General features: G+C 40.2%; 1 protein-coding gene across 1 annotated transcript in view; it reads right to left on the reverse strand.

Moving 5' to 3' along the window:
- Positions 1–2,260: 2,260 nt before the first annotated feature.
- necab2 (N-terminal EF-hand calcium binding protein 2) overlaps positions 2,261–12,345 on the reverse strand; it is a 106,106-nt gene continuing 96,021 nt past the window's right edge. Inside the window, exons 10-13 of the mRNA XM_076082247.1 lie at positions 9,443–9,555; positions 4,095–4,172; positions 3,200–3,291; positions 2,261–2,289 (exon numbers count right to left, since the gene is read on the reverse strand). Coding sequence (XP_075938362.1) covers positions 2,261–2,289; positions 3,200–3,291; positions 4,095–4,172; positions 9,443–9,555 — 312 coding nt within the window. The remainder of the gene's footprint in view (positions 2,290–3,199; positions 3,292–4,094; positions 4,173–9,442; positions 9,556–12,345) is intronic.

Below are 12,345 nucleotides of genomic sequence, written 5' to 3' on the forward strand. Positions count from 1 at the left end.
TGTTTGAGAGACCAGACCCAGCCGATTAGACCCATTCAGCATTTGATTGTGATGGTCCACGTGTTTCTGTATTGACCTCCAGTTGAGTCCTAGGCACTGAGACCCTTGGTCTCCTATAGCTGGGGGTGATAGTGTTAATATACATGATCATTGTGTGATATTGATGCTGAGGCTGTTGATCTATCAGCTAAGCGACGCAAAGTCCTTTTTCAAAGTCATTTCTCCAGTGATATGTTGTAAACTGAAAACGTCTGATGTACAGATATCTAATGAATTGGAGAAACTCTTCGTATCAGTAATATGCCAATGCAACACAAATCTAGTGTTGTGTAATCTGATGCCGAGAGGTACCACAATGAAAAGACCGCTAGTGGGCATTTCCCTGCTTCCTGGGAGTTTACGTCACACCAAAAAAGAAGAAAGTCACCTTTTGAAAACCCCATTGAAAGTTCCTCTACCATGTTGTGATGTTTAAGGCTTCATATTCAACGTCATTCAGATGGGTATAAGTGTCTGATGGTAGGCGTTCGGATTCAAAATCACCATTACGAGAAGCCGCAGCGCCTAGAGAGCTGCTGCCACCTCCACTGAGGAAAACTTTGCACCATAGCACTAAAAGATGTCCATAAATACAAATATAATCATAATAGAACAACATTTTCATTATGTACAATCTCTACTGGACTCACACGGCTAATATGAGCTACCCACCGCCAATTCAGACACAGAGTACACAAACGGAAGGCAGAAATGAAACAAACCTCAGCTGCATGGAGAACAGTGAGGCGCTGCCCTTATCTCTGTCTCAAGGTAGCAGCAGACTCTTGTCTAAGTCACAAATTATCCCTTGACAGCAAAACGATCCATTCATCTCACCTCTTCCATGGCCCTGCTTTCATGAAATAAAAGCTACATGAAGAACTATAAATAACCAACTCTCTGTTTCTCTACGTGTCTGTCAATCAGAATCATCTACACACCCAAATATTTGTGAAGATTGACATCTTTTCAAAATTCCGGATACTGACCCGACCCTCTCCTGTGGGCTGGCCTTTGGTGCCAGGTGTTTTCACATATCTCATGTAGGGATTGAATCATCATACGTGACTTTACAGAGATTTGGGTTTAGGGTTCTGTTGCTCATTAAAAACCACGTGCTGTGTTTACACATGATTATAAGTTCCTGTACCATAATAGACATTACTCCCACAGCAGCCATTGTACACACATGTAGCCTACTTGTTGTGAGCAAACTCAACAAACTCAAATTGATCAGTCAGCGTTTCTAATCTAAAGTTACGACTGTAACCCTGGTTCTCTGGTTAAGCAGGTCAATGCGGATTCTCTTTGAGATGGATTGTTTTTATTTGTAATGAAACGCATTTAAGATGTCAGATGTGTTATATCTGACATTCTCGTATTATTCAGAGTCATTCTCATATCCAAAAATTCATTAATCTTTTCCAAAAACGGGGGTTTGGAAAATAGGGGTTGTCTTAAAAAAATGTATATTACGTGTATGCACATTGTATGTATTATTATACTGTATGAATGAATGTTTTATTAAGATAGTTTGCGATATTACTGTTTTTTTGCTGGCTCTTGTCCATATCAGTGCAGAGACGTACTAAGACACTCAAAAGTCAGTTTGACAGCGAGCTAGGGAGTTAGCTAACCTTCAAGCTAAATTCAAGCGTTCAGTTTTCCTGAGATTGGGAGCTAATCTGGCGACGAGGTGTTTAGATGGTGCAGAATGGCTGATGTGAGAATAACGTCCGAAGCAGGAATGAGAAGCTACTAAGAAATAACGGCCAACTAGATGAGCTACCTGTGGTCAACCCTAACAGGAGTTAGAAGAAAAGAAAAGCCACATTCCAAAATGCTCCACCTAAAAAACGTTACTGCTACATGAAAAACTCAACGCCAGGGTCCTTGCTACATGACAAACTCCACTCTACAGTGGCTCAAAGCTACTTGAAACATGAACGTTACATAATCCAATATCTTGAGCCAGAAAAATGAGTAATCTCACACTGTAAAATGCTTTGTTCAATTTTCACTGCAGTTGACACCATTCATTTGCACTGTGTAAACATGTACTTACAAAAAGAGTTGAGGAATGTGAGGGTTGAAGGGGGAGGGGGAGGGGGAGGGGGGGTGAAACGCAGAGGAGGGCAAAGGTTTTAGGGTTGGAGGGCTAGTTCAAAGAGGAAGAGGGGAGTGTCCAGGAGTCGTGGCGAGTCGCTGAATATCTTCATGCTCAGTCCCTGTTCACGCTGCACCAGGCGGCTGCAGGAGGAGAGAGAGAGAGGGATGACAAGTTAGATAGAGGTTAGAGAGAGAGAGAGAGAAAATGAGGCCCAGAGGGCAGTGCAGACGGAGAAGGGAGTGAGAGGAAACCGATTGAAAGGAGATGAGGAGGAATTTGGCGAGGCAGAGAAAGAAAGAAGTCGAAGTGATCGAGGAGAGGGCAGGATGGAAAAAAAAAAGAGTTCGACTTGAAAAGAAAAGTACAAATGGCAGTCTGCCGCAAGTCACTGACTATGCTGAATATTATCGAACATAAATATTGAATATTATATCCTCTTATCACTGATTTTCATTCTCTAAGACATTTTATCAGACAGAAACCATTCAAAATAATATCAAGCTATGTCTCTCTGATAGCAGGTCTACAGTAGCTGCTTCTAGTTGCTTTGTTTGTTATATTAGTCCTCCAGCCCCTGAGAGTCAATTGGTTTTTCCCTACCATCTACTTGTACTCTGTAATACTGTAAAGTTTCATCACTGTTGTACTCTACGTGGAAAATAAAATAGGAGCAAATCGTCTGAGCTTGACTGAGCCATTTGTTTGAGCGAGTGGTGCGATTAACCACGTCTGCTCTCTCTTGCTACACTGTTGGCAGCTACCAGAGATATGTCGCTATGTCTACTCGCAAAGTCGAGTTCTGAGATCAGAACAGGCCTCAGAACTTGACTCCCTAGTGTGGATCACTCTCTAAAATACACTGAATCCTACTCTCACACACCCATAATGCAACTGGTAAATGTCACTTTGTATTCTTTATTTGTTTTTTAACTCAAACTTATATTTGACAACATTTTTTTCACAGGCAATGTATGACCAGTGACCAGTAAACTGAACGCAATGTTTGAAATCATTGGACTGTTCATTCTTCTGTAGTATTTCTCCACTGACCTGGCACAGCTACAGAGGACATCGCCTCCGGCTGGCACAGTGTATCCACCTTCACATGCTGAAAGGCTTTGTTGGGGGCCGACTGGAGGTGCCTGGAATCAGAAGGGAGGGTGAGAGAGCGCGCGCACACACACACACACACACACATATATATACTCACACACATCATGTATTGTGTGCGAGCAAACTCATCTGCATGGCCGCTCGTAAATGCCCGCAAGCACACATGGCCTTCACCCGTTTAGCACGACCTTCAGCCTAACTGTAAGAGTTGAAATATTGATGGCAGTTGGATGCTGCGAGCAGTGGAGCAGAAACTCAGACCAGCAGGCAGCTACATCAGCAGCCTCCCCTCATGCCCTGCACCATCGCTTAATCATGATGACCTGACGCAACTCAAGTGCTTCAGCAACTTTTGGAGCGAGCGAATGTGCTGAAGAATGCTAATTAAATGAGAGTGGAGGAATTCTCTCCAACAGGCACATGACAGTAATGGAAGAAACCTGAGTGCTCTCTTTATTCGGCCATCGCCAATCAATGAAAACAATGGCAGGAAGAAACGGCATGCTCAGCTCGAGGAAGGACTTTCAGGGAGCCAGAGTGCTGACTAGCAGGCGTTTTCAGAAACAAAATGAATGTCCACACTCGGTAATGGCTTTTAATACTTTTAAGGTGCATTAGGAATGAAACATTTTGCAGCAATGGGGCAACATTCTCAACATTTACAGATGTATCATTCTGCCTGTTGATTTCTCTCATTTTTAGTACCACAGCCAGACGTTGACGCTTTTTTTTTTTTTAGCTTGTTCACACAAGTCGCAGAAAATCAAAAAGCTCTTAATACTGGCGTGAGTGACAGATATAAGCCAGGGCTTACATGTGATTGAAGACTCACCTCTTCCACTCCTCCTCTCCATCCCAGAACTCGTAGACGACAAAAGATAAACCGTCCGGCAGACGCACCGCAGTCACACTGGAGAGGAGACGGAGGAGAAAGGCAATGAGTGGATAATATAAGAGGAGGGAAGGCGACGGGTGAAGAAGAGAGTTATGACAGAATGGGTTTGTGGATCAAGGAGGGAGAAGAGGGGGGGGGGGGGGGGGAGAGAAGAGATGCAGGCATACAGTAGGTTGATGGTGAGAGAAAGATGGATTCGACATCACAGAAGAGAAAGGTGGAGTAGGTGCAAAGGAGTAAAAGAGAAGAAAGATGGAGGATGCTGAGGACATGTGATGTGAGTGCACCTGCCACATCATGGCAGGTGCACTCACTTTAAAGACATATTATTGAAATAACAACATACACACAATTATAGTTTCAGGAGAAGAAGATGGTGAATTGTTTCCTCATCCTGCACAATATTGATGCCACAGCACATGACACAATGATGAGGGCTTGAAGATTGCATCCCATTTTTTTTAAAATGAGACTATAATAATCGAATGGAACAATGTGTGACCCGGTCAGTGCCAATGGGAGAAGCTGGATGTTATATGAGGCCCTTTAGAGGGCACATTTCGCTGTAATGAACAAGGGGTCCATATTGCCTCAAGCAGAGCATTGATGCGTCTTGCTGTAAATGTCCACCGTTTGTCACTACGAGTGGCCCTTTTCACATTGCACATTGTCATTTCATCCATTCTTAATGTATAGATATTGATCCGCTTTGAACCGCCCCCAACAGTCTGTGCCGCTGACTATCCTGTTTGTACCCAACGCTCACCCTGGCATCAAACTGTCACAACTGAAACAAGGATCGGTCATTTAGTTTTAACTGTAGTCTCTTTTAAATGTTTACAGTCTTAACATCTGTCTGAAATATTTGATACAAAATTACCATGGACTACTAAAGCTAAATAAATCATTGTACGACAATGTCCCGAGATACAAGTTTTTGACAAAACCCAAAGGCCTCTGATTTAGTGGCAGTAATAGCGAATAGCAGCATTAATGCAGTGGGATTCTATTTCATTTGACATCACAGTGAGAGGAGTGCAGCAGCTGAGGCTGTGGTTATGCAGATCAGATGGGGCACTGCCATTTTGGTACTTGTTTTGGCATGAAATTACATTTGCATAAATGGCTGCTCGGGGTACCTCTTATCACAAACACAATTTACTTTCCAATTTTCACTGTGCAAGCACAGACCTTTCTGAAATCACACAAAAGTTATTAACAAGTCAAAATAAAAGCCATAGTTTGGTGTGGCAAGGAAAGTAAGTAATGTCATAGTATCATATGGCAAAAAATGACATACCATGTGTCAAAAAGTCATAAAAAAGTCATAGTATAGTTTGTCAAAAAAGAAAATAAAAATCATAATATAGTATGTAAAAATAATCATAAAAAAGTCACAGTATAGTACGTCAAAAAAGTCATAATGTCAAGTCATAATGTTGAAAAATAACGAAATAACAGAACAATATGTCGAAAAAGTAATAAAGTAATAGAATATTATGTTTAAAAAGTCATCGTATTATAGTATGTAAAAAAATAAATTAAAAAAATCGTGGTATAGTTGGTCAAAAAAAAACCCATAAAACGTCATAGTATATTAAGTTAAAAAAAGTCTTAGTATGTCATAATAAGTAAAAAAGTAAGTCATAGTATGGTATGTCGATCATAGTACGTGTGTATATATGTTGAAATTCATCAAGTTGTAGTATAGTGAGTCATAGAAAGTAAAAAGAAAAATTATAGTATGTGGAAAAAAGTCATAAAGTCATAGTATGTTGAAAGATGTCATAATAAAGTAACAAAAACTCAAAGAGGTAATAGTATGGCGAAAAACGTCATTAAAAACAGTTTAGTAAGTTGAAAAAACGTTTTGAAAAAAGTAGTAATATGTGAAAAGAACATAAAAAGTCATAGTATAGGATGTCAAAAAATGTCATGGTATATATTTTTAAAAAAGCCAAACAAAAGTCATCGTATACTATGTAAAAAAAAGTCAAAGAGTAGGCTGTCAAAAAAAGGCACAGTATAGTATGTCAAAAAAAATAATTAAAAGTAAGAGTGACATGAGAAATGTTCTGTTCATGCAGAAGTTTGAGGTGCAACCTGGTAGTCAGTGCCACTGGACAGATGACTATGACTAATAACATGTATATTAGCAATACTTTGCCACTTCTTGTACTTTCTGCAGTCTGAAGACTGGATTTGATCACCCTGAGCAGTGTACAGTCTAAAAGGTAGTTCTTCCCTCAACCTGAGGAGGGCACTGGGGGGACAGGCTGCTGCTATCTGGTACCTGTGAAAATGACTTTAAAAGAAAGAGGTGTGTGAGCTCCGCTGGAGAGTAACAAATGCACCAACAAGCCAGTGAAAAAGATAATGCTAAAAGCAAACAGCCTCCCTAGAATAACGTGTTTCATCTGAAGGCCTCTTCCGCCTGTGTGTGCTATTCATTGACTTCAGCTAAATCCCTGACTACTGTTTAACACCCTGGAGAAGTGTGAAGTAGGTGTGACTGCGTGTGTTACTTACTACTTTATATATCTGTTAGGAACCAGAATTTGAAAATCCTTGAAAGTTTTTGGAATTACAGAAAATGGTGTTTGAAAAAAAGGATGGATGACAAAGTTACTGATAGTATCCAAATCCAGCAGTATACCTACATTTTAAACACTGGGTTTTCATTTGTAATGTAGCACTATTACAATAAATGATTTCATGATTTCTCCCTCTGTAACTTTTTGTCATGTTTTAACTTCATGTTCCTCACAAAATAAAAAAGTAACAAAACAAAACTAAGAATCTACAGTCACACAAGAAGCTAACGTAGCCACGCTTAAAGGGGGACATTTGACACCTTTTCTGTGGATGTCCAATCAGACCGAAGAAATGTAGCGGAGCGAGGCCGAGGCTGCGGCTGCATTATGCATCCTGAAACATGGAGGCAACTTCTGGAACGGCTCTGCGAGCAGGAGAACTCAGCTTCCTCACTGAGGAATTTAATGCTTCAATTGACTACATTTACCATCAACACTGATTGGACATCTACATAAAAGGTGGTGGTTTAGCAGGTATGTATACCGTTTACCAGGTTCACCATCTTAGTTTAGCGTGTTAGCATGCTAACATTTAGCTAAACGGGGATGTCATTAGTTTTGCCGATGTTTGGTTGTAAACCAACATATTGGACAAATTGTAACTATGGTTGTGTAGATACTGTGAGTAACATGGTTCCTGTTTAAAGTCATCTCTGGTTTTTAAAATTGGCACTGTCTTAATATACTGATTACGGTGTAGTACTGTAAGCAGACAGAATTTAGTTTACATCACAGGCACACAGTACAGACATACAATCAGATGATTTAACCAAAGGCAATGTTGGAACTGCTTTTACAATAGAAGGGAAAACGCTTGAGAAACAGTGCTGGGATCAGCTGTCAGTTGCACAAATTCCCAGCAGCAAAAGAGATTTAATAACATAGCGTTTTAAAGATAGGGACGTGCAATCTCAAGTTTCATGCCATGGTTCACTGCGAGCTTTGATTATGTGTGACCAACTTTTCCATCACAGTGTGAGCCAGAGGCACAACAGCACACTTCATAACCAAAAAGATAAATCTCCCTGTAGAGTCCAAGCACCAACGGCTCTGTCAAGACTTCATCATCACATATCATATGTTAATAATAAACAATTATAATTTCTTCATCTGACTTGTCTCTGGTGATTTAACTGTATTTGCCCTCTCCCCACAGATATCATCTTAGTACAAGATATGCTGGCACTATTCTGTTGGGACATCACAAAATGGGGTGAAATACATCGCAAACGTAAAAAAAATATGGATTTTGCTGCTTTTGCATCGTTCATGTTCTGCCTCTAAATGTAGATACTCATCATTAGACCTTGCTATAGTAGTTCTTGCTCATCAAAAAGCCATTCCCCCCCACTTCAGTCAATATTTAGTAGAGACACCTTTGGCAGCAGTTACAGCTTTTAGTTTGTGTGGATACTGTAAGCTTTCCCCCCCCCATTATTCTTTGGAAAACTGCTCTCTCTCTCTCTGTCATGGGGATTGTGAGTGAACAGAAGTTTTTTTTAAGTCCTGCCTGTAATTCTGAACTGGAATGAGGTCTGGACTCTGACTTTGCTCCTAAAGGACAATTTAGTTGTTTTGAACTCATTCCTGTGTGTCCGTGAGTACACGAGTGAGTGAGTGTGCACCTCTATGTCTGTCCGCGGCTATTCTCACATTCTGCTGAAGCAAACTGCAAACTATTTTGGGTGGCTGGTTATGGCTGCGTGCTCAAGGACCTCTCGTGATTGAGGTGACTCGCACTTTCTCAGAACACCTTTTATAGACTGTTTTATACTGCCATTGACGGCCTGCTGACTCCTCATTCACCACTCTCAGCACTTGCTGTATTCATTCAAATCACACAGTAGTGGTTGCTGCGGACACACTTGGCGGAGATGCTTCCCATTTTATTTTGTGTTTTTGTAATTAATTTAGATTCATTTGTAGAGATTTGCTTTTAAATTTGACTTTAAAGAGTATTTTTCTGTTAAACAGTGTTACCTTCACTATGAATCGATGTTGTAAAATAATGAAATATGAAGAAGGGTTTTTATGTCTTAAATTACCCAAAGATATTGCACAATTCTACTATACATTCTGTGCAATATGGAGTTGTCAAGCCTTACACCTCTGTCCCTCTCGCAGACCCCTTATCTCAAAGTACAGACTGCAGTAACTGTAACACAAATAGAGTCGCATTGGAGCCAGAGCTTGGGAGTCTTGCCAAGGGGCATATGCAGTATACGGCTCTGGACTATGCATGCAGATTATTGAGTCTGGGATCTGGAGAAATCTCTCTGGATATTAGACTGTTTCACGGCACCCTGGAGCTCAGAGTTGTAGGCAAAGGAAGTTTATAACATGCACAGTATGTGTATATCAGACTATATTAAAAGTATAATATAATACGCATTATACGGTATATTAGTAGCTCACTGATCCAAACCACTTGGGAGTTAGAGCAGATTTTTCTCCGATTTGGGAAAGATGCTGGTGAGCTACCCACAGAAAGCACACACAATGTTGTGTGTGTGTGAACGTCAGAGAACAGAGGAGGTAATATTTGAGGTAGTACTTGATAAAGTGAGAAAAACAGTGAGGTCCTGACACTGAAAACGGAGCACATTAAATATTAAATATGATTGCGATTATGGTGCTGCACTCTGCAGCAGCAGGGCAGCTGTGGAAATGTGGAGCAGTAGTGAGACTTACTGAAAGCAGTCTCTCTGAGTGGAGACATTCTTCAGGTATTGCTTCAGAGCGTCGCAAAAGTCGCCAAGCTTCTTCTGGGAAACCACCATCTCCTGACGAATCAGCAGCAAGGACTGCAGAGGAAGAGAGAGAAGCGGAAGTCAATTTTGTGTTGATAATTTGTATAAGTTTAAGCAATCGTGTTTGGTACAAGCAGACAAATATCAATACATGCATACTGTATATAAGGGACTTGATGAAACAATGAAGGTTTACTTGACTTTTTAATTGACTTTTGTATGTCTTTATTGGCTGACAGCTTATAGTTTAGACTTTTTGAATGATTAAACCTCTACCACAATCTTTCCGATGTGAATGTGAATGAGTGTCTTTGTCTCCAGACAACATGAATACAAACTGTCACGCGTAGCCTTCAGCACCAAAATCTGCCAAAACTACACCGCAGCCAAGTTCATTTGCCCCAAACCAGTTGAATGAAACGCGCTTAATTCACACTTCTTTTATGAGACATTTCGCCTTGTTGATCACCTGACTTTAAGCACCGCATTTACGTTGACATTTCAAGATTGAGATGTCGACAATTATTTGATGAATTCACATGACATTTGGCAGATTGATGTCCCCCTTGTGAATTGTAAAAAATGTTCAAAATTTAAATTTGTCCAATGCTTTGCAAAACTAATGAAATTCCCACCAGCCTCAGCTGTACTTTGTGTTTAGTGATATTTGGATTGTGAAACTGGTAGTTGTTACCTGCTATTGTTAGCATACCAGCATACTGATGTTAGCATTTTGCTATCCGCTACAGTGTTTTAGTTGCATGTGAATATTACTTTCTGTTGTTATCAAGGTACCACAGCGGCTTTATGATAGCATCTGCAGCTACCAGGGGCTTTGTGATACAACTGCAAATCTTTTATTCATCTGTGGCATAAGTGTTGTGCATCGCCTACAGCTACATTTCTCTGTTGCGGAATTCTTCTGCAGTAAAAAGCAAAATGTTCAGAAATAATGGACAGATCGTACCATTATGTAAAGTACAGTAGCTCCCTTCCCAGTGACCCAGCATGCAACAGAAGCTTCAGTGTGTGGAAGGTGTGTGTGTATCTGCAAGCATGCATGTGTGTTTAAGTGGTGCTGTACAATTAGAGCCCAGAGTCATCTGCAACTATTTGTATAAATCCTATTTATAACAAGAAGAACCAAAGACGTGCAGCTGCATTGGTTTTTAACAGACGAGATTAGCTGCTTTTTTCATTTTCTTTTTTCGTTACTGTATAAAGCTCAAGACAGTACAATTAAAAATTCATCCGTTATGACCTAGATAACTCCAGCAGTGTCTCACTGAGACTTCAGTAATACACATACACACACGCTGTGTTGAAATATTTATTCTCAGATAATCTCATTCCGTTACATATAAATGTATATAAAAATATATGTAGTTTATGTCCAATTCTTTCCTGCAGTTGACTGTTTAACTGATAGAATTGACTATTGTTACACCTACTTTCTCTTATCCTGCCATGGCTTCTTCCTTTTCACTGACAGGATTTGCAACAGTATCTGTAATGACTTGACCATCCTTGAGAGGCCTCCATTGGTGAAAAGCAAAGTCTATACAAGAGGTTTTTTGAAGGGATTTAAAAATGTGCCAGTGACTCAGCTGATCTGAGAATTAGTTACACAGTATTGGAGCTGAAACAGCAAAAGCACACTCCCACTTTGTCTTAAGACAGTAGAACTTTTAAGAACAATTGGTTGTCAGATATTAAGGGTCTTGGTCAAGAATAAGGGGTTTACATTATTTGAAATGTTAAGCGGAGACGAACTACAGAGGGTTTAAGTACTTAAATATGTACTCCACAGAATCATACATTTATTTCTAAAATGAATATGGATCCAATGTAACTTTACTCAGATCGGAGAGATATGTTTTCTATATCTAGTGTTTGTTAGAAGTCTTACTGTTGCATTCTGCAGCATTTATAGACAGGCACCATTAAGACAAGTAAACCATGAGCTGCAGTCTCGGTGAGAGGAAATGAAGCTGATTATTGATTGAAATGTGATCCGGATAAATTACCAGAACTTATAAGTATTCAGCTGCAGACCCCATCGAGATAGTTCTTTTAATCAATTCTTAAGATTAAGTGAGACATACAACCGGGTGTCATCTGCGTAACGATGTTATAGGACACAGTATTTAGCCACACACAGAACCATTTGTTAATCAATTTGTCATTGGCTTGTCTTCCTCTCTTCTTACTTTACTTCTACCTCACCTAACCCTTTCTACTCAACACTAATCCTGTTCCAATTATTCTATCCTGGTTCTCCTCTAGAATACAAATGTGATTAAATCCTATTTATCTGTATGGAAATCACTACGGCTCCTCTCTGTGGTTACCCTGTTGGCGACCCCGGTTGGCTGCCGTTTTTTCCACCCCTGTCGGGTTCTGTTTTAATCTTTTTACCCATGTCCCCAAATATTCCTGAATAATCTTTAGAATTCTGGCAGTGACTGCAGATACAGGAAGTGTTGCTATTATCGGGACAGATATTACTCATCAGATGGTGCAGCTGTTGTGTAACTGGAAATAGCTTTTTGTAAAACATCCTAATGAGAGTGCTCTCTATAGTTAGCTCTCTATATATTAGCTACAGCTTTTGCAGCTTGTTCACATGCAGGCTCTAAGTATTCAACACGTCTGCATTCACTTGTGCGTAAGTTTGCCTCCGTCACTCTGATTGTCTGTTTCATTGGCATGCTATGACTGTTTATCTCTCGACATCGCAGTTCATCTGCTGCCATTTACTTTAATTGGTGTCGTGAGGCAAAAGCCATACTGCAACATTTAGCTGCGAGGATGAACACCTGGTTGCTTGTCTGTAACGATACA

The sequence above is a fragment of the Anarhichas minor genome, unplaced genomic scaffold (assembly GCF_050575085.1).
Source record: "Anarhichas minor isolate MPS153535 unplaced genomic scaffold, ASM5057508v1 ptg000090l, whole genome shotgun sequence".
Lineage (NCBI taxonomy): Eukaryota > Metazoa > Chordata > Actinopteri > Perciformes > Anarhichadidae > Anarhichas > Anarhichas minor.